The sequence below is a fragment of the Tachyglossus aculeatus genome, chromosome 11 (genome assembly GCF_015852505.1).
Source record: "Tachyglossus aculeatus isolate mTacAcu1 chromosome 11, mTacAcu1.pri, whole genome shotgun sequence".
NCBI classification, from domain to species: domain Eukaryota; kingdom Metazoa; phylum Chordata; class Mammalia; order Monotremata; family Tachyglossidae; genus Tachyglossus; species Tachyglossus aculeatus.
The window spans coordinates 60,628,262-60,651,444 of record NC_052076.1 but is presented as its reverse complement, the minus strand read 5'-3'; the positions used below and the strand labels follow the sequence as shown (position 1 = coordinate 60,651,444).

Here is a 23,183-nt window from a genome sequence, read left to right as displayed (position 1 = left end):
ATTAAGTACTGTAATATTTTGTACTCAGTTATGTCAGTTAAAATAAATGGTATTTGAGAACACTTGCTGTGTGCAGAGCACTGTACTATGTGCTTGGAAGAGCACAGTAAAACAGAGTCGGTAGAAACATCCCCTGCCCGCAACACAAACGTGGTTTTCATTATGACCTAAAATAGTATCTTAAAGGGCTAATTAAGTTCATAACATAGTCAAGGAGGATAATTAGTAGTATTTACTGAGTGCTTATGAGGTGCAGAGCACTGTAATTAGCGCTTGGGAGAATAGCAGAATTAACAGAAACTTTCCCAGCCCATAATGAGCTTACATTCCAGAGCGGGAGACAGACATAAATAAGAAACCTTGGTGTTTCAGCCTTTTGAGGCTAAGGACATTGAGTTAAATGGGACCAACTTGCCCCCAAATCAGGTGAGATCAGTGAATGGAAGGTGTGAAAATTGGCAGCCTTTTAAATCGTCTCTTTGTAGATGGATTGGTGAATACTTTCAATGTAGTACTGCACAAAACTCATTAACTCCTTGAAATCAACTAGTGCATGAAAAATGGAAATTTGGATACACATAACAGGAGGTTAACTGACCTGTTACCTCCAAATGTCATCTAGCCTGCTGTTCATAGAGCCCGCTTTTCCTATGGATTTTGCAGATAAATCTGGAAAGAAAAATTGGGGCTCGTTTTATGTCATGGGAAATACTAATTTGGTGGTTTCATTTGGGGAGACAAATTTTGCATAGTGGGTAAAAGAAAAAATCGCATTGGAGGTGTAAGACTAAACATTAGTAAAATCAGAGAACAGCTGTAATGCTCTTTACTCAGGGTTGGCCCTTAATAGAGTCGATTAGCAATTTGGTTAACACCGTGCTTGAGGAGAAAATTATTGTGAAAGCTGAGGCATGGGAGGTTGCCCTCTTAGAAAAGTTCTGTGCTCTATCCACCACCTTTATTCTAAATACATTAAACACCTTATGTGTAAAAATGCTATATAGATGCTTTCGGGTTAGAGTGCTAAAAAATTCCTATTTAGAGAACTGTCCTTGCCAATTAGTAACCCAAACCCCAGATAAGGAATGTTTGCATAGAAAAGGATGGTAGAATGGATCCAGGGAAATTAGCAAAAGTCCAATTTAAGTGATAGTCAACAATCAGAAGTAGGATATTAATAACTCAATAAGGAGCCAGAGTTTAACATTTTCAGGAACAGTAAGTTTTACTCTTTCTTTCCATTATTTGGCACATATCCAAGGCACATTAGAAAATTAGCAGAAATCATAAATTACTTCATAGAAAAATATACACAACCCCTCCTTTCTATAAGCACGCACCTGTTTCCAAGAGCATGCACAAGCCATTTTTTTCTATTAAAAAGTCATCTGAAAACAAACTAAGGACAAGTTCCTATGTTCACCCAGGTTATTGACACCGTAGTAAAAAAAATAAAACCAAAATATTCTATATAAATTTATAAAAGGAACAAATGTGAATTTGATGAAACATTATAAACCAAAATCATTTTAACTTTGTGCTATAAAAGTTGAATTTGAATTGAAAGCCTGTAAGGAGAGATGTGCCAAATCGAATATCTATTGTGACATTCTTCAAAGGTAACATTTTAAGGGAGGGGAGCTTTTCGTGAATGTGCAGGTTCTCATTAATACAGGTGCAGAGGTATAAATCTTTGTGCATGTTTGCAGGGATTGAAAAAAAAGATTTTTTCATATACTTACTGCTGGACAAATTTAGGATGCCTGTTTACTCACTAAAAATAAATGTAAGTGGGACTTGGACAGTGTAGCTTCAAATTCTGCTTTGCAGGGATTCAAATGTTGATTTTTCTGCAGAGTAACTGCACTGCATTTTGTTAGCAAATTCGAACAGCTTCGCCCAGTTCATTATAAAGTGATAGTGAAATAACATTTAAGTCTATTACACACTATATAGTTCGTAACCTTTCAACAGAAAGGAGTTATAACCTGGTACTGAATTTTCTCATAAGCTAATCAAGTGACCCCAAAACCTGAATGAAACCAAACCATCACCCAAGATTTGGTGTCCCTGAAACCTTTTTGCTCATCCTTTAAGTGCTTTAACTTGGAGGGAGGGGGCAAATGGTGCAGACAACTTTCTCGACCATTTTCCACCGGTTCAGTCACAAATTGTGTCCCCAAAATGGAACATTTTACTTTCCTTCTCTAAAGTACAAGCCCACCAAGAACTTTTAGCTGAGGACACTCTTCTAGTCCATTGGAAAGGTATAGCCTCTAAACCTCAACTATCAGTGACATCATTCTGCTGTTTCTTCCATTTTTTGCCAATAAATAATTCTTGGTTACTGTTTTAGGAATCTTCGGACGGAGGATTAATAGGCTCTTGCACTAATAAATCACTATTATCAAGACTTTGGGGATTCTCTGGAACTTCTGTCTCACCGATGGGGTGCCTCTGCTGTATTTCTTTAGTTCTCAGGGCTTCCTTTGTGTTGCTTTCTTCAGCAGTTGCTTGAAGTACATCCTGGTCCAACTGCTCAGTATGATGAGCTTTTTCAACACCCTGAACGGCCAACCAGAAATGGCAAGAGGGAGTTAGTGCTTTTCACCTTTAATAAACTGAATTAGAAGTTGCTTTTCTTCCCAAAAGCAAACATAACTTCTCAAATGCACTTTCACCCTCTGAGGAAATACGAGGTATGGAGTAGGCATGGATATACTCTTGAAATACACGCTATAATGCTTCCAAACCACAAAGAGGTCTATTTTCAGGACAAAAACAGTAGGCACGTGAGGATTTAGTCCCAAGGCTCAAAAATTCTACCTCCCACCAGGACCCCACCTTCTAACCAGACTTCAAAGCTTTCCCCAGGATTTAACACCTCAAGGGTTTTTGGGATAATGGGATCTCATTATTTGGGGAAAAAGTAGAATGGGATCTCATTAGTTAGGGAAAAAGCTATTGTGCGAGGGAACGGGAGAAATAAGTATGGCCTTTTATTTTGGTTTTTTTTTTAATTGTATTTGTTATAAATGTGCCAGGCACTGTACGAAGCACTGGGGCAGATACAAGCTAATCAGGCTGAATACAGTCCAGGTCCCATCATGGGGCTCACCGTCTTGACCCCCATTTTACAGATGAGGGAACTGAGGCATAGAAAAGTGGAGTGACTTGCCCAAGTTCACACTGCAAGACAAGTGGCGAAGCCCAAATCAGAATCTACTTCCTCTGACTCCCAAGCCTGTGCTCTAGCCACTAAACCATGCTGCTTCTCTGGTTTGTAAAATGACCTCTGCTAGGGTCATGTTAGTTTTTGACGCTATGGTATTCCCATGTTATGATTATAATTACTCAATCGTCTGTGAGGGTTTACTGTGTGCAGATCACTGTACTAAGTGCTTGGTAGAGTATAACAGAGTTGGTAGACACATTCCCATGAGTTTACAGTCTAGGGGGGAAGACAGAAATGAATTATTGATATGTACGTTAGTGCTGTGGGGCTGAGGGAGGGGTGAATAAAAGGTGGGAGGCAGCATGGTGTAGACGACAGAGCACAGGCCTGCGAGTAAAAAGGTCATGGGTTCTAATCCTGGCTCTGCCACGCATCTGCTGTGTGACCTCGGGTAAGTCACTTCACTTCTCTGTGCCTGTTACCTCAGCTAATAAAGTGGGGATTGAGCCTGTGAGCCCCACATAGGATAGTGACTGTGTCCAACCCGATTTGCTTGTATCCACCCCAGTGTGTAATACATGCTCGGCACAAAGTAAGTGCTTAACGAATATCATCATGATTATTTAATAATAATAATAATAATGGCATCTGTTAAGCGCTTACTATGTGCAGAGCACTGTTCTAAGTGCTGGGGGGGATACAAGGTGATCAAGTTGTCCCATGTGGGGCTCACAGTCTTAATCCCCATTTTACAGATGAGGGAACTGAGGCTCAGAGAAGTTAAGAGACTTGCCCAAGGTCACACAGCGGACATGTGGCGGAGTCGGGACTCGAACCCATGACCTCTGACTCCAAAGCCCGTGCTCTTTCCAATGAGCCACACTGTGAGCCCTGTGTGGGCCAGGGGCTGTGCCCAACCTGATTACCTTGCATCTACCCGAGCGCTTAGAACAGTGCTTAGAAAACTACACAGTAAACACTTAAATACCCCTATTATTACTGTAGGGAGTAAATCTAATGGACAGCAGTAAACTACTACAATTGTTTTGCTCTAAGCTTTAAAGCCCCACTGCTGGAATCGGCAGCCAGTGGTAGAAATTTTTAAATTCTAGGTTTTATTGTGATTACTCAGTGAACTGATTTATTATCTCTGGCCAGTAGGAATGGGTAAAATTGTATTGCAAAGGCAATAATAATTAGTTTACATTACATCTGCCCAATTCCAAACGTTGAGTGTTTTAAACAGGTTTCGGCTTGTTTGGATGGTCACATGCAGAATCACTTACTGTGCCCCGGCAGACTTCACTTACACGTTCAACTGTGTACAGATTTTTAAAACCAATTGCAATAATTGCAATAATCCTTTCAATTATGAAAAATGTCAAAGTACTATTTCAGCAGCCTCTTCACCCTATAAACTGAATCCCACACCCAAATAACTTCTTTGTTCAGGAATGTGTTTCTCCATCTACTAGAAACAGAAGCACCATATCAAATTAGAGCATTATCTAGCATCTGTAGGTTATTAGCAATGCCACTTAGTTCCAATTAAACTCTAGTTGGGTATTGCTAGACTAGAGTATTGCTAGACTTTTAGACTTGTGAGCCCACTGTTGGGTAGGGACTGTCTCTATATGTTGCCAACGTGTACTTCCCAAGCGCTTAGTACAGTGCTCTGCACACAGTAAGCGCTCAATAAGTACGATTGATTGATAAAGTAAAAAGTTTTGATGTAGGAAAAATGCCCGAAGACCCCGTAACATCCATAAGAGGTTCGAAAAAGGAGATTTTTTTTGCAGCTCCCAGGTTGGCCTATGTAAAGTTCAAAAAGCAGCTTAATATTCAAAGAAAAAACTCCAGAGAGCTCAAATCTGACCACCTACCTGGTGTACAACACCATCATCAAAATTGGGAACACTTCTATTTCTTGTCAGAGTCTCCCACAAAGCTTTCGATCTAAAACCCCCAAAATATTCAGTTAGTGAAAAGATACAGATATAAGCTTTGGTCGGCAAGAAGCTAAGGGAAAAATTGAGAAGATTTCACACATTCTACCCGAATCTAAAGTTGCCCCACTCAACAGAACAATAGAGGGATTCACAGAGAGTTCGTGATGCAATTTAGCAACGCAGCTGACGGGGTTGTTTTTAATACTGGATTTCAGTCTCGTGTTGTTAGTATTTCTTAAGAGTCTACAGAGTGCAATGCACTGTTCTGAGCACTTGGGAAGAATAGCAGTCTAAGCGCTTAGTACAGTGCTCTGCACACAGTAAGCGCTCAATAAATACGATTGATGATGACTACCTGATTAGCAAGCTGCCTATAAGCACTTGGGAAGAATTGTAGCCTATGACAACCTGATCCCATCTCTGCCAATTGTCAGCTGTGTGACTTTGGGCAAGTCGCTTCACTTCTCTGTGCCTCAGTTACCTCGTCTGTAAAATGGGGATGAAGACTGTGAGCCCCACGTGGGACAACCTGATCACCTTGTATCCTCCCCAGCGCTTAGAACAGTGCTTTGCACATAGTAAGCGCTTAATAAATGCCATCATCATCATCATCATTAGCAGGCTGCCTATACAATGCAGCCTGGTCTGAGCTGCCTTTTATCCCTTCCCTTTTTATCACCAACCTGTCTGGACTCTGGAGACTTCTCTTTCTGAGGTCCCACAAAGACGGCAGATGAGTAGGAGAACAGGACTGGGTGAAGTGAACCTGGACTGGTACTTATTGAGCGCTTACTGTGTGCTGACCGCTGTACTAACCGGAGCATTTATCAGGACTCCTGGCATGGAGCCAGGGCCAGGACTTAGCCTTTTAGACTGTGAGCCCACTGTTGGGTAGGGACTGTCTCTATATGTTGCCAACTTGTACTTCCCAAGCGCTTAGTACAGTGCTCTGCACACAGTAAGCGCTCAATAAATACGATTGATTGATTGATTGATTGGTACGTAACTCCAAAATACTAATGATTTTCTGCACAGTGGCTCTGCTAAAATTTAGTTCTGCTAAAAGTGTACTCTCCCAAAAGTTCAGCACAGGGCTGTGTGTGCAGTAAGTGCTCAATAAATACGGCTGTTTGATTGGTTGAAAATTAGTATTTTAGGCACAGATTTATGTCAAAATCTTTTACAGCAAAGTTGCTCCAAAACTAATCCTTTATTTTATTTTCTTAATATCGTTTGGTTTTGTTCTCTGTCTCCCCCTTCTAGACTGTGAGGCCTCCAGGAGGCCTTCCCAGACTGAGCCCCTTCCTTCCTCTCCCCTTCGCCCCCCTCTCCATCCCCCCCATCTTACCTCCTTCCCTTCCCCACAGCACCGATATATATGTATATATGTTTGTACATATTTATTACTCTATTTTACTTGTACATATCTATTCTATTTATTTTATTTTGTTAGTATGTTTGGTTTTGTTCTCTGTCTCCCCCTTTTAGACTGTGAGCCCACTGTTCGGTAGGGACCGTCTCAATATGTTGCCAACTTGTACTTCCCAAGCACTTAGTACAGTGCTCTGCACACAGTAAGCGCTCAATAAATACGATTGATTGATTGACTGATCGTGAGCCCAGTGTTGGGTAGGGACTGTCTCTATATGTTGCCAACTTGTACTTCCCAAGCGCTCAGTACAGTGCTCTGCACACAGTAAGCACTCAATAAATACTATTGATTGATTGATTGATTGATTGATCGATCGATCCTTGCCAGGGTGGGCATAGGAATCACGTTTGGCTACAAGATGGCAGGACTCGAGTGGGATAAAAGGGGAGACTCCTGACAAGCGGCATTTTTGTATTTAAATAGTCTGAATTTTAATTTCTTAAACCCCTCTGGTCACAGCCATCAGTAAAATTTCTGACCAAAAAGAACTGATCCCAAGTACAAGGTTGCTTACTTGTTATCGACTGAATGGACAAACTGAAATCGTCTGCTAAAAGGATCACTTGGCGGTGTCTCAGGCAGCTTTGAATTCACTGTAGGTAGAAAGAATCAGTCAGCATTTAAACCACAATAAAAATGAAATAAACTTAGAATACAAAACTTTTTTTTTATTCTAAGTGTACCTGAGAGACTATACTCATTTTCTTTTAAACAGGGGGCGTATATTTTTATGAAGATACTTTTTTCCTAATATAAGTGATGAACGGGTTTATTGTCCCCCATAATGAAAAGGCAGAATGTGGACTTTGCAAAACACAAATTAAAAATATATATACTTTATTCGACCTGGAATAAGATCTTCAAAAAACAAAATTCACTCATTTACTTGGACGGCAATTGCTGTTCAAAGCAAACTGCTCTACAGGACATTTTCCAAGGGGACAGAATAATGCGACGGACAGGCAGAATCCCAACCAACAGCTTCAAAAATGGGTTGCAGTTTCTCAACATGATGTTGTGAGGAAAATGGCCACTTCTTTTCTACCCTATTTTGCTTTCTCTGGATATATACCTGTATATATGTTTGTACATATTTATTACTCTATTTATTTTACTTGTACATATCTATTCTATTTATTTTATTTTGTTAGTATGTTTGGTTTTGTTCTCTGTCTCCCCCTTTTAGACTGTGAGCCCTCTGTTGGGTACGGACTGTCTCTATATGTTGCCAACTTGTACTTCCCAAGCGCTTGGTACAGTGCTCTGCACACAGTAAGCGCTCAATAAATACGATTGATGATGATAACTTAAAAAAAAAATCTTTAAGCTTCAGGTGAATTCTAAATCAACAGTGACCTTTTCTCAGAGGAAAACTACAAATTGATGAAAGAAATGAGTGTTTACCGACATAGGAGTTAGAAACAGGTGGTGGTTCATTTTCAGTGCCCGTGCTCTACTAGACACTTGCAAACGTGGCGTTGATGGAATGACAGGAAGATGGGGAGGAGGGAGAATGGGACGATGGCGAAGAAAGGAGAAGAGGCAAATTGATGAAAGAAAGGAGTGTTTATCGACATAGGAGTTAGAAACAGGTGGTGGTTCATTTTCAGTGCCCGTGCCCTACTAGACACTTGCAAACGTGGCATTGATGGAATGACAGGAAGATGGGGAGGAGGGAGAATGGGAAGACGGCGAAGAAAGGAGAAGAGGCAAATTGATGAAAGAAAGGAGTGTTTATCGACATAGGAGTTAGAAACAGGTGGTGGTTCATTTTCAGTGCCCGTGCCCTACTAGACACTTGCAAACGTGGCATTGATGGAATGACAGGAAGATGGGGAAGAGGGAGAATGGGACGATGGAGAAGAAAGGAGAAGAGACAAAAGGCAGCGGAATGGAGGAAAGAGGAAAATTTGGGGCCAAGACTGGGAAAGGGGAACCAATACTTATTTATGTGTCTTTGCCGTTGTTGCTGCTGCAGTGCCTGCCAAGAAGCAGTGGCCGTGGCATCCGATCCAGGAGATGCCAGCTGGACCAGGGCCTCTGCCATTTGGATGGCGACCGAAACGGGGGACAGAAGAAACTAGTCTTGCGGGGGGAGTGTTACGTAGCCACTGCAGCAGTTCCCTAGTCTGGGTTCCCACTTCACTCTCTCCACCAGCCCTCAATCCCCAAAAGATGACCCAAGTTGTCTGAGTGGGTCAGAGGGGAAGCAGACAGTGGCCTGGAGAAGTAGCCCGCAGTCTGCTCACGTGGGAGAATCCCTCCCAAAATCTGGGACTAGAGAAGACTAGCTACGGCTCAGTGCCCTACCCAAAGGGCAGTGGGGGGTCCAGAGCCATATGGGCAACGGTTCCACTAACCCCGCAATGAGGCTGATGGCCAGTGTCAAGAACTAAGAAAGCTTATCTTTATTCTCTTCAGACAGACAGCACTCTGATCATTCTGATAACCTCAAGTTCTACCCCTTGGAAACGGTATGAGTATATAGTATGTACATCTAAATTAGATGAATTGAGTCTCCAGATTTTGATATTTGCTACCCTTTGTCTCTACAGTCCCAATAGTAACTTGTAAATAACTACACTTAGGCACAGAGTCTATTGTTGAAATGATAATAATAATAATGTTATTTGTTAAGCACTTAGTCTGTGCCGCACATCCGCCAAGCTAGCTCTCTTCCTCCCTTCAAGGCCCTACTGAGAGCTCGTCTCCTCCAGGAGGCCTTCCCAGACTGAGCCCCCTCCTTCCTCTCCCCCTCCTCCTCCTCTTTACCTCCTTCCCCTCCCCACAGCACCTGTATATATGTACATATGTCTGTACGTATTTATTACTCTATTTTATTTGTACATATTTATTCTATTTATTTTATTTTGTTAATATGTTTTGTTCTCTGTCTCCCCCTTCTAGACTGTGAGCCCACTGTTGGGTAGGGACCATCTCGATATGTTGCCAACTTGTACTTCCCAAGCGCTTAGTACAGTGCTCTGCGCACAGTAAGCGCTCAATAAAATACGATTGAATGAATGAATGTGCCAGCACTGTTCTAAGCACTGGAGTAGAAACAGGGCAGTCATGTTGGACACAGTCCCTTTCCCACATTGGGCTCACACTCTTAATCCCCATTTTACAGACAAGGTAACTGAGGCCCAGAGAAATGAAGTGACTTGCCCAAGGTCACACAGCAGACAAGACTGTGAGCCCACTGTTGGGTAGGGACTGTCTCTATATGTTGCCAATTTGTACTTCCCAAGCGCTTAGTACAGTGCTCTGCACATAGTAAGCGCTCAATAAATACGATTGATGATGTGGCAGAGCCAGGGTTAGAACCCATGACCTTCTGACCCCCAGGACTGTGCTCTATCCACTAAGCCATGCTGCTTCAACATTTTAAATGAACTAAAATGGTGTAAAATGTAAACTAGACAGGGAAAGCATCAGTGGATTCCAAAGTCCTCCATCAACAGATGTAAATATTAATTAAAGTTCTTACATTTTTTCCTGATCTTAAGAGCAGAGTGCTTTCCACCGGTATCTTCTCCCGTATCTTCTGATGGTGCAACACAGTCTGGTACTGTCTTCAACAATGCCATAATCTTTGAATTCTATAAAGTGAGAAGAGGCTTTTTCAACGTTAACTGTTTGAAATCTTTCAATCACATAATAGTATTAATATAAATATTAAGCCCCTCAATAATTATCTGAATGAATAAAAGAAGTGATACGGAAAGGCACAGCCTTCTAAGTCAAATGAAGACTCACCCATTCCGCCAACCAAATTTGAGATAACTGTGTAGAGAGTACTGTACTACACGCTTGGGAGACTGTCTCTATATGTTGCCAACTTGTACTTCCCAAGCGCTTAATACAGTGCTCTGCACACAGTAAGCGCTCAATAAATATGATTGATTGATTGATTGATTGATTACACAGAGGTAAAAAGACAATTCCTGCCCTCAAGGACCTAACGTTCTAATAGAGGAGATGAAGTTTTTCAAATAGGTGGAAAAAGAGAGTGGAAGGAAAGAGAGGTAAGTCCTCAAGTTGGAGAATACATAAATCAGTACGCACAAAGGCGCTACAGATGGCTACAAGTGAAAAAGGGCTGAGCCGAGGTTGGGAAGAGAGAGCCTGGAGGAAAGAAAATTACTCGGGAAACGCTTCCTGAAGGAATTAGGATTTCCGGAGGACTTTAACGATAGGGAAAGCAGCGGTCTAGAGGATCTGAAGGTGGGGGAGTTCTCCGAGCAAAGGTATGAGGCAGAGAGTCAAGAATGAGTTTGGGAGGGATGAAGAATGTAAACGGGTGTAGCCAAAGAGAGATTACAGAAATTCTTCAAACTGCACAGACCTGAGCCGTTTGTTCCACTCGTTCTCCCCCACCACCTAAAAAAGTTTTCATTTTTATTCACAGTTTTTCCAAAGGGCCCTTTCTGAGCTTGATTCCCCTACATTCTTCAGTAGAGCGAGGCACAGTTCATGTCAGGCCTGAATCCATGGACCAAGGTATACGGCCCTCTGGCTTCCCCTACTAGCTCCACTTAAGTCTTACGAAGCCACAGTGTGATGTGGCTGAAGCACTGCCACACATGTGTAGTAGCCTCTGGAGGCTGCTAGAGTTAAAACTTCCAACAGTATGCAGAAAAACCAACAACGAGCATGTGCAGCACAGATGATGGTGGGGGTGCGGGGAGGAACGACAAAAAAAAAAACCCCTCAAAACTTACATTTTGAAAAATATGAAGTCCCCCATCTCAGTCATTTTTTATGGTCAGAGGCTCAGCCCTCTAATCTGAGGGTTCCACCCTAAGGTTGCCTCGGTAGTTTTCTGCCACCACTGTATGACCCCCAAATAATAATAATAATAATGATGGTATTTGTGCAAAACACTATTCTAAGCGCTGGGGGGATGCAAGGTGATCAAGTGTCCCATGTGGGGCTCACAGTCTTAATCCCCATTTTACAGATGAAGGAACTGAGGCACAGAGAAGTGAAGTGACTTGCCCAAAGTCACACAGCTGACAATTGGCGGAGCCTGGATTTGAATCCCTGACCTCTGACTCCAAAGCCCGTGCTCTTTCCACTGAGCCACGCTGCTTCTCACTTCTCATTTCCCCCATCCCCAAAGGCATGGGAAGCATTCAGGACAGACTGGTTAGTCCACAGACTGGCTTACTGACACTGAGAGGGAATACCAAATATGTCCCGTATTAGGCAAGTTTCTCTGAATTCATAAATCACACACCCTCAGGTTACTCTGGAACTCTCTTTGGTGGTAAACAGGGAACCATTATTTATTTGGGTCAGAGGTTTCGGCTGCACCGATTTTAGACTAGATACGGGAATAAATGCCTCTCCCTGATCCTGCACTGGTTCCGAATAAAGGCGAAGAGGTTTCCGCCCACCAGAAACACTACTATACTTCCCCTTAGCAGGTCTTTGCAGACCACCCGCGATTCTTCCTGGGTACTTCATCCTGTTCAAACAGCCTTCCTGGCAAATAGGAATAACACACTTCCTTCCTTTTTAGAACCTTCCCTCTCCTCCCTCTCCTCCAGTTCTGAAGGTTTAACTGTCCATTTTTCAAGCCCCCTCCCGTTTGCCTAATCCTCTCCTGTAATTGGCTTTGCTCCAGCTGATGCCATCAAGTGAGTGTTCATAATCCTTCCTTAAAACTGCTTCCCCACTGGGAGGAGTCCCGAGAAATGAGGAGCTTTCTGGAAACAACCAGCACCTTCCTAGGTGAAGTGTTACTCTGGCCTGAGCTGTCAGAGATATTTTAAATAGACGGGGCTTTAAAGATGCTTAGTTGTTTTATCTGCCTCTCCTCTTCAGTTAGTAACATTGCCTTAAATACCTTTTAAGACTTGGGCTCAGCCTGCAACCCACTTGCTTATCTCTTTGCCAAAAGGAAGGGGTAGGGAGGCCTTAACAGGTCTGGAATGGAAGAGTATTTTGCAACTGAGTGCATGTTGGGCAGAGGGAAGGCCTGCACAGGGAGACTGCTACTAAAGACGCGAAAGAGAGAAGCCCCTGAATTCTTTCAGGGTCATGGCTAAAAGTCTCATAGGAGGGCTAAGAAAGAAGTCAAGACTGGGCAGGTGCTGAGTAACATTAGCTCGTTGTGGGCAGGGAATGTGTCTGTTATATTGCTATATCATACTCTCCCAAGTGCTTAGTACAATCAATCAATCATATTTATTGAGCACTTACTGTGTGCAGATCACTGTACTAAGCGCTTGGGAAGTACAAGTTGGCAACATATAGAGACAGTCCCTACCCAACAGTGGGCTCACAGTCTAAAAGTACAGTGTTCTGCACACAGTGAGCACTCAATAAATATGACTGACTCAGAATGAATCCACTTCTATTCCCCTTCCCCCTCTAGTCCGTAAACTCCACGTGGGCACGGATTTTGTCAACCTACTCCAATCTATTGTACTTTCCTAGGCAATTAGTACAGTGCTCAAATACCATGAGTGGATTGCAAAGCGATTTTGAAAATAATAATAATAATAATAATGGCATTTGTTAAGTGTTCACTATGTGCAAAGCACTGTTCTTGATCTTTAGATCCACAGATGAAACAGCCTTGATATGTAGTGAGTTAACAATTGTTTCGAGTATGCAATTAGGAAAACTGAGGCAGGACTGCACAACGACCAATAGTGTGAGTGGCGAAAACAACTGGAAAAGACTCATTCCAAAAACCCAGACCATCCTCCTTGGAGTGCTCCACTGCTTGAGCATCTCTTCACACCAAATAAAGGTCCAGGCAACAGTATTTCCAGATCCCAGAACTCTAAAATGAAAGATTTTCTACACCTACCCGCTCGGCACAGTCGAGAGGGGTGCGCTGCCTCTTGTTCCTGAGGTGGACCAGCGCTCCATGCAGCAGCAAGAGCTCAACCAAGACATCATGATTTCCTATCACCGCTTCATGCAGGGCCGTGTTGCCCCTGTTGTTACAAACGTTAATGGAGGCTCCATGCTGGAAGGAGAGAAATTCTGATCAAATGTTACACCAAGAAAAAGGTGGAGAATCACCCTCCCTTTAAACAATCAAGGGTGACACCCCCACTGGCTACTCTGGGATTCAAACTCAAACAATGAACGTGTTGAAACACTAGAGAAGCAGAGAGGCCTAGTGGATAAAGCAGGGGCTTGGGAGTCGGAAGGACCCAGGTTCTAATCCCGGTTCCGCCGCTTGTCTGCTGTGTGACCTTGGGCAAGTCACTTCACCTCTCTGGGCCTCAGTTCCCTCAGCTCTTAAATGGGGATTGAGACTGTAAAACTCATGGGGTTTTACACGGGGTTTTTAGAAGCCCCCTCCTTCCTCTCCCCCTCTCCATCCCCCCCGTCTTACCTCCTTCCCTTCCCCACAGCACCTGTATATATGTATATATGTCTGTACATATTTATTACTCTATTTATTTTACTTGTACATATCTATTCTATTTATTTTATTTTGTTAATATGTTTGGTTTTGTTCTCTGTCTCCCCCTTCTAGACTGTGAGCCCACTGTTGGGTAGGGACTGTCTATGTTGCCAACTTGTACTTCCCAAGCGCTTAGTACAGTGCTCTGCACACAGTAAGCGCTCAATACGATTGATTGATTGATGGGGTACAAGGATGTGCCCAACCCAATTTGTCTGTATCTACCCCAGCGCTTAGTACAGTGCCTGGCACATAATGAGGTCACATCTTCTAGACTGTGAGCCCACTGTTGGGTAGGGACTGTATATGTTGCCAACTTGTACTTCCCAAGCGCTTAGTACAGTGCTCTGCACATAGTAAGCGCTCAATAAATACGATTGATTGATTGATTAAGAAACTTGAAATAATAAAAATGATGATTGTGGTATTTGTTAAGCCCTTACTAAGGTCACATCTCCAGGAGGCCTTCCCCAATTAAGTCCTCTTTTCCCCAGCTCCCTCTCTATCCTGGGTCATCTATGCACTTGGACTGCGCCCACTGGCCATGTGGTATTCACCCCACCCTCAACTCCAGCAATTACGTACGTGTTATTATTATTATTAATGGTAATGGTATTATTATTAATGGTATTATTAATTATTAATAATGATGATGATAATGGTATTTGTTAAGCACTTACTATGTGCCAAACACTGTTCTAAGCACCGGGGAGATTACAAGGTGATCAGGTTGTCCCACGTAGGGCTCACAGTCTGAATCCCCATTTTACAGATGAGGTAATTGAGGCACAGAGAAGTTAAGTGACTTGCCCAAGGTCCCTGGGCGGGACAAGTGGTGGAGCCGGGATTAGCACCCACGACCCCTGATTCCCAAGCCCGTGCTCTTTCCATGAAGCCACACTGCTTCTTACTACTTCTATGTGCCAGGCACTGTACTAAACGCTGGGACAGATACAAGCAAATCGGGTTGGACACGGTCCCTGCCCAATGTGGGGCTCACAGTCTCAATCCCCATTTCACAGATGAGGTAACTGAGGCCCAGAGAAGTGAAGTGACTTGCCCAGGGTCACACAGTAGGCATGTGGCAGAGCCGGGATTAGAAACTATGACCTTCCAACTCCCAGAAGCAGAAGCAGCGTGGCTCAGTGGAAAGAGTACGGGCTTTGGAGTCAGAGGTCGTGGGTTCGAATCACGCCTGCTGTGTGACCTTGGGCAAGTTACTTCACTTCTCTGAGCCTCAGTTCCCTCATCTGTAAAATGGGGATTAAGACTGTGAGCCCCACGTGGGACAAGCTGATCACCTTGTATCCCCCCAGCGCTTAGAACAGTGCTTTGCACATAGTAAGCGCTTAACAAATGCCATCGTCATCATCATCATCCCAGGCCCACGCTCTATCCACTACGTTATGCTGCTTCGTACTGTATTCCCCCAAGTGCTTAGTACAGTGCTCTGCGCACAGTTATGCTATTTACTGATAGATTCGTTATAGGGGCACAATATGCTAATCTTGTTTCACTTTAAAACGGTGACATTAAGAGCAATTAAACTCCACTGGAAAGACTATTCCTTCCCCCCAAACTTCACTAGGTTTATGACAGAGTCACCTCTATGTCGCATATGTAGCAAAAGTGGCTTTTACGGAGGAAATAAAGACAAAATGTACATACAAAGAAGCAGTTAAACATAATCACCGACATCTGCGACTGAAGGACTGTTGTATGGTTTTGGTTGAGGGAGATGGCCTGGTGGGACACAGTTCAACAGCAATCACTGTTATATTTTTTAGCGCTTACTATATGCCAAGCACTGTACTAGGCATTGAGGCAGAAACAGCGTGGAGAAGCAGCGTGGCTCAGGGGAAAGAGCCCGGGCTTTGGAGTCAGAGGTCATGGGATCGAATCCCGGCTCCCCCACTTGTCAGCTGTGTGACTTTCGGCAAGTCACTTAACTTCTCTGCGCCTCCGTTCCCTCATCTGTAAAATGGGGATTAAGACTGTGAGCTCCATGTGGGACAACCTAATCACCTTGTAACCTCCCCAGCACTTAGAACAGTGCTTTGCACATAGTAAGCGCTTAATAAATGCTATCATTATTAAACAAGATCATTGGGTTGGACGCCGTCGCCATCCCCCATGGGGTTCCCAGCATAAGGCACCAATAATTCAAGGTTCCTGGTGTAGGATATCGTAATCTGGTGCTTGGCATTCAGCTCTACACTGCACAGGACAAGTCCAGCAGCACGGTGTTGCGGACAGAGCATGAGCCTGCGAATCAGAAAGTCATGGGTTCTAATCCTGGCTCTGCTGCTTGTTTGCTGTGTGATCTTGGTCAGTTACTTCACTTCTCTGGGTCTCAGTTACCTCATCTGTAAAATGGAGATTGAGACTGTGAGCTCCACATGGGACAGGTACCGTGTCCAACTCGATTTGTTTGTAGCCATCCCAGTGCTTAGCAAAGTGCCTGGCACATAGTAAGTGCTTAAATACCATTATTATTATGATGGTGATTATTATTTCATCATTAATATGATTCCCTTTTGTCTCCCAAAAGTATACAATTACGATGGTACGCTAAGACCCTGAAGTCCAAAAACGCAGGCATAAATGCAGATGACTGCTTCTCAACTCAGGTACACAATCTGGGTTAACTGGGGAGAAGTGCTCTTACCTCCAATAACAAAGCAGCTGTTTCATGATAGCCATTCAAACATGCATAAATTAAGGGTGTATTTCCATTTATATCCTTTTTATTTTGCTTGGCATTAAAGTCCATTAAACACTTCACCACCTAGTTCAACAGAATGAAAACATTAGCTGTGTACCTTCAAAGCAATAGCAGTTACTCGGGTTGCCGTGAGGTCTTTCATCATTTTAGTGGTGCGCATGTTAGGGTCTTCAAACCAGCTCTAAACTACTCGGTTTCCCAGTGCGGGCACAAATGGGACTCTGTGAACAGTGGGCCCAGCAAGAACAAGAAAGTGCAAGTGATAGCGCTCACATCTTTTGCATTTGTAATCAATTCCTCTGGACATGTTCTCCATCCCACAGTCTCAGGGTGAAAACCCAGTTAGGAGACAGGGGCTGAATGCCAAGAGGGAAACCTCCTGATTTGTGTTTGTTGGATGAAGGGCAAAAAAATAAAACATTACAATAAAAAGCCTCTCATGTTAATGAAATAGTTCGGGCCTCGAGCAGCCCCCTTTACAACATCCTGGAGCCAAGAGAAAACCCCCCCAAAAGCTACAGATATTTTGGTTGCTGAAAGATCCAGATACATCATCATAGCTCCCATCCTGGATATCCTGTATACAGCATGAGATATCTTTGGCCACAAGTCAATCTCTAAAAGCTTCCTTTTAGTTTTCAAATGTTGCCAAGGGCGGATAATGTTCAAACAGCATTTTGAAAAGGAACACAAAAGACTTTGAAGCTTGTATTACAGCCTGTTAGAGATTCTTCCCACTAAAAGGTTCAGCCAAGAACAGGGCAACTGATAAATGACATTTTGGGGTGGGTGGTCATTGTCTCAAATCTTTAAAGTGGCAGTGATTTAGACCAGACACTGTGACACCATATAAGTACCAAGGTGATGACAAACTATGTGGGTGTGTTTGTGCATATCATATTGAAGGGGATATTTGACTTTGGGAAGCACTTGGCATAATGAATATTTTCAGATAATAAAAATTAATATCAAAATTTCAGACCATCACCCAACAAATTCTGCATTCCCTGCCCCAGAGATGGAAGGAAGAAAAAAAAAAGACTGCAGGCAACCCATAATAATAATAACAATAATAATGGTGGCATTTATTAAGTGCTTACTATGAGCCAAGCACTGTTCAAGTGCTGGGGAGGTTACAAGGATATCAGGTTGTCCCACGGGGGGCTCACAGTCAATCCCCATTTTACAAATGAGGGAACTGAGGCCCAATGAAGTTAAGTGACTTGCCCAAAGTCACACAGCTGACAATTGGCAGAGCCGGGATTTGAACCTATGACCCCTGACTCCAAAGCCCATGTACTTTCCACTGAGCCATGCTGCTTCTCGAAATACGGCAACTCTGCCAGGAATTTCATTCATTCATTCACTCACTCATTTTTATTGAGCACTTACTGTGTGCAGAGCACTGTACTAAGCGCTTGGGAGAGTACAGTATAACAATAAACGGATACATTCCCTGTCCCCAGTGAGCTTACAGCTAACCTTCTCACTATGCTTCCATCTCGCCGCCTACCCCTACCCCACATCCTGCCTCTGGCCTGGAACATCCTACCTTCTCAAACTCAAACAAATAAATATTCTCCCCACTTCAAAGCCTTTTTAAAGTCACATCTCCTCCATGAGGCCTTCCTAGACTAAGCCCTCCTTTCCTCTTCTCCCACTCCCTTCTGCATCACCCTGACTTGCTCCCTTTGTTCTTCCCCACTTCCAGCCTCACAGCACTTTATGTACATATCTGCAATTTATTTATCTGTATTGATGTCTGCCTCCCCCACTTGTGACTGTCAGCTGATTGTGGGCAGGAACACATTGTTCATTTGTACTCTCCCAAGCGCTTGGTACAGTGTTCTACACACACTAAGCGCTCACTAAATATGAATGAAACTTTTCTCCCCTAGAAACAAGGGGTTTCTGGTGCTGTTAAATTATACTGCCCCGCCTAAATGAGAGTCCAGCTATAATCAACCGTATTTATTGAGTGCTTACTGTGTGCAGAGCACTGTACTACGTGCTTGGGAAGTACAAGTTGGCAACATATAGAGACGGTCCCTACCCAACAGTGGGCTCACAGTCTAGAAGGGGGAGACAGAGAACAAAACCAAACATATTAACAAAATAAAATAAATAGAATAGATATGTACAAGTAAAATAGAGAAATATGTACAAACATATATACAGGTGCTGTGGGGAAGGGAAGGAGGTAAGATGGGGGGGATGGAGAGGGGGACGATAAACATACAGTCCTCAGGGCAGCCACTTTAAAACACTAGAGATCTTTTCCTTAGCCAGTCAGGAAGCCCTGGAATCAGGTAAGGTTCGACTTCTTGGCAGAGAAGCCAAAAAAAACCAAAACACACACAAAAAGCTCATACCTACAGGCTTTATAATTCTGTCATAGCAAGGGAATGTGCAGGGCCATTCTTAGTGCAATGGTACTTGACAACATATAAAAACACACTTCAATGTGGAGGAGTTTGTTGGGTTTTTTTCCTGGTATTTGTTGAGCTACTACTAAATACCAGGCACTGTACCAAGCCCTGGGGTAGATACAAACTAGTCAGGTTGGACACAGTCCTTGTCCCACTTGGAGCTCAGTCTTAATCCCCATTTTACAGATGTGGTAACTGAGGCACAAAGGATTTAAGTGACTTCCCCGACGTCAAACGGTAGACAAGTGGCAGAGCCGGGAGTTTGTTGTGTCTCTAAACTTCTTAGTCTGACCCTCGCCATGATGATAAAGGAAGGGAGGCAAAATTATCTTAATGAACATTAGGTCCAATAGCTAGAATTGAGAGTCTCTAAAGAGCTGTTGGGTTGGGGCTGACCAGGCAGCTCTCTAGACTGTAAGCTCACTGTGGCATGCCTACCGACTTTATTATATTTTACTCTCCCAAGCGCTTAGTAAGTGCTCCGCACACAGTAGGCATTTCAAGAACACGACTGACCGATTGATTTTTCAAACATCCTCTTCGTTCTACTACCTTTGAACAGGGATGAACATCTTACTATTGCTTACTGAGATCTACTTCAATGGAGTCGGCTACCTGAAAATGACCTTTCTGGCAGGCGAGATGAAGAGCTCCCGCTTGACTGGCATTCCTCGCCCCGACGTCGGCGCCGTGCTTCAGCAGAAGACAGACGAGGTCGGCTCGCCCGTGCAGAGCAGCAACGTGCAATGGTGTGAAGCCGTCCTGGTTTGTTACATTCACTCCGAGTCCATTCCCGGGGGACTTTGTGAGCTTCTGTTGGAGATAGCGAGGAGGGGAAAAAAGGTTGCCATTGCGATGGTCTATTTGGCTGATAACCGTTGGCAAGGCCCAGTATGGAAGGCTGATGACTGAGATTGCCAAAGTAACCCTGGGATCTTAAAATTTTTAAAAGTCAATACGCATACGCAGGGATTCCTGGGAGGTGTGAGGGATCAGCGATCATTAGGCTTGGCAAAAGGTGCCAACTTCTCATTTTTGGCATGGGGGCAAAAACCCAGGGTGCACTGGATTTTAGGGGTGCGCGGATGAGGGGCGGATGAGATTTGAGAGAGGCCAGGCTTCAAGGAGCTAGCAGGTCAGAGGGCTGCCATTTCGAGTCTTTTCAGGTCTGACTGGAAACTCTCCGGTCTTGTCAGATATTGGTCCAGCAATTAATGGTGCTTACTGTGTGCTGAACACTGTACCAAGTTCTTGGGATGAGAGAAGTGCAGGAATCTAACTTAGAAAGCAATGGGGGTCGATTCCCCTCAGCATCCTCCCAGAGCAGGCACCTAGGATTACAACAGACCCTGAATGGCACTCTTCATTGACTCCACAAAGAGTCTGATGTGAAAGAGTGCTAGATGAAGTAACATCCTCCATGGGAAATTATGTTAAATGCATTCGTGTGTACCCCGGATCCAAAACAAGGCCAACACATTTATGAAATTATGACCACCACAGTTCAGTTATATCACCGAATAAGCAATATAAATCTGTATCAATAATAAAAGGCTGAATTAGATGTTTTTAGATGTACCAATGTAAAATATTTAATTTTCATGATGATATTTTTCACCTCCTATTTTGCCAATAAGCACCTTGTTGCTAGCAAATTAGAGATCTGCCATCATCTAATGATAAAATGAAATGGGCAATAACGCCTCTGTTCAAATCCACCAAAATACTTCCAAGGGAGAGAGAGGGAAAGAATGTTAAAACACCTTATGTACCTCATCGAAGAGAAACCTAGGTTGTTAAAAGCCACATAAAGAACTAATAATAAATAACGATGGTATTTGTTAAGCACTTACTGTATGCCAAGCACTGTTCTAAGCGCTGGGGTCGAAACAAGGTAATCAGGTTGTCTCACATGGGGCTCACAGTCCCCATTTTACAGATGAGGCAACTGAGGCACAGAGAAGTTAAGTACCTTCCCCAAGGTCACACAGCACAGAAGTGGCAGAGCCCGGATTAGAACCCACATCCTCTGACTCCCAAGCCTGTGCTCTTGCCAGTAGGCCACACTGCTTCTCTGACTGAACTTTTGCGTCCGCAACGAGAGACAAAAGCAAACCTTTTGTGCGGGCGCACACTTCGGACACTGGCATAAAGGATGACAGAACTCCAGTTTCACTGGGCTGACTGGTTCCTCTGTATCTTCTACATCTTCATCCATCCACTCCAGGAGATAACGCACCTGGGATCAATTCAAGAAAAATGCCCCACCATGTGCAAAGATGCTGAGATATCAAAACAATTACCTCTTCCCTTAACTTTTTTCAAACCCAACTTATATCTCAATTAGATGGGAAGCTCGCTGGGGGCAAGAAATGGGTGTTTTGCTTCTGCTGTACTCTCCCAAGGACTCAGTACCATGTTATTCGCGGTGTAGACAGTCAATAAATACCACCCGATTGACTGACACCAAAACACACAAATCCCCTATCAATCAATCGTATTTATTGAGCGCTTACTGTGTGCAGAGCACTGTACTAAGCACTTGGGAAGTACAAATTGGCAACATATAGAGACAGTCCCTACCCAACAGTGGGCTCACAGTCTAAAAGAATAAACATCATTGCTCACAAACCTGCTAGTAGTACCTGCAGTTCCCCAGGCAACACAGGATAATTTCTAAGTGATTCCCTGGCCCTTTAAACCTCCAGTGTTCACCTCCATTTGATTCCTTCTAAATTCTTTCAGAGCCAATTTCTACACTACACTTCAGTTGGTGCTAGCTCAGATTTAAGCAATTCTTAGTCCTTTTAGAAAACAAAACGCATACACCCAGAATGTTTTTCGCCCTGTCCTATCCGCCCCTGACGGAAACGCTCTCAGCTTTGAAGCCTGAGAGGGGAAGATAAAGATACTCAGGGAAGCTGAAATGCCGCCCGCAACTGGTGCAGCTCAAAATGATTAATGGCATCTGTACAGCTTAGGGATGACAGCTTTAAGAATCTACTCCTTCTCATTAGCTGAAAGCTTTTTAACCCCCAGATTATAAACTCCAGATTACAACCATATGACGACTAGTGTCTCTTTAGGGAAGAGAAATGGGAAGCAGAGAAAGAAAATTTAAATACTCCAATGGGTTAGTTATAAATGTAAAAAAAAAAAAACCCCAAAAAAATTTCTGGTTTCACAACCACTCATTATTCATTGTACGCCAACTTAGTTGTCCTAAAAGGAGCTAGGGCTTTCTGTAAGACTCTGAAGCACCTTAAGTAACCCAGAGCAATCAATCAGTGGAATTTACTAAGCGCTTGGGAGAATACAACAGAATTAGCAGATACGTTCCCATCCCATAATGAACTTAATGACTAGTAGGGGAAAAAAATAACCCGATAGGTACAGGAGAGTGTGGGTGTTTATAAGTGCCTGACCGGTATAGTAGTGCTAAGGTGGGAGTTGGTGGGAAGAGTGACGTACGGACAATTTATTTCATTAATACTCTGCAAATTCCCTCACTGGCTACATCTAATAATAAAAATAATAATAATAATTGTGGTATTTGTTTAGCCCTTACTATGGGCCACGTACTGAACTAAGCGCTGGGGTAGATAGAAGATAATCAGGTCCCATATAGGGTTCACAGTCTAAGTAGGAAAGAGAACAGTTATTGAATCCCCATTTTGCAGATGAGGGAACCGAGGGCTGGAGAAGTTAGATGACTTACCCACGGTCACACGGCAGGTAAGTGACAGAGCCGGGATTAGAACTCAGGTCCTCTGACGCCCAGGACAATGCCCCTTCCACTAGGCCATACTGTTTCTCATCTGGTCTACTGTACAATACATTTGTTGGAGCGGTCTCTCCCCCAAGTGCTTAGTACAGTGCTCTGCACATAGTAAGTGCCAATAAATACTATTGATTGATCAAAAAATCATTTGGTAAGGTAAGCCAGAAACAAATAACCCAAGCTTCCAGTCTACAAGCATTTTAGCCTAAGAAGAGTACTGAATGTCTGTATGCTACTGTAATGGATTAACAAAGGAT

At 43.4% G+C, this 23,183-nt stretch overlaps 1 protein-coding gene across 6 annotated transcripts in view; it reads right to left on the bottom strand.

Moving 5' to 3' along the window:
* ANKRD27 (ankyrin repeat domain 27) overlaps positions 1 to 23,183 on the bottom strand; it is a 72,883-nt gene that overhangs the window by 3,326 nt on the left and 46,374 nt on the right. For 4 of the 6 annotated variants that reach the window (XM_038753426.1, XM_038753422.1, XM_038753424.1 and 1 more), the window contains 8 exons: positions 21,262 to 21,384; positions 19,761 to 19,958; positions 16,660 to 16,779; positions 13,383 to 13,544; positions 10,047 to 10,158; positions 7,071 to 7,149; positions 5,059 to 5,131; positions 1,217 to 2,565 (listed from right to left, as the gene is read on the bottom strand). In XM_038753426.1, the coding sequence (XP_038609354.1) occupies positions 2,353 to 2,565; positions 5,059 to 5,131; positions 7,071 to 7,149; positions 10,047 to 10,158; positions 13,383 to 13,544; positions 16,660 to 16,779; positions 19,761 to 19,958; positions 21,262 to 21,384 (1,080 nt within the window). In that variant the 3' untranslated portion in view covers positions 1,217 to 2,352. Of the gene's footprint in view, positions 1 to 598; positions 670 to 1,216; positions 2,566 to 5,058; positions 5,132 to 7,070; positions 7,150 to 10,046; positions 10,159 to 13,382; positions 13,545 to 16,659; positions 16,780 to 19,760; positions 19,959 to 21,261; positions 21,385 to 23,183 lie in introns of those variants that run through there. The other 2 variants (XM_038753423.1, XM_038753427.1) reach the window with 2 other exon arrangements.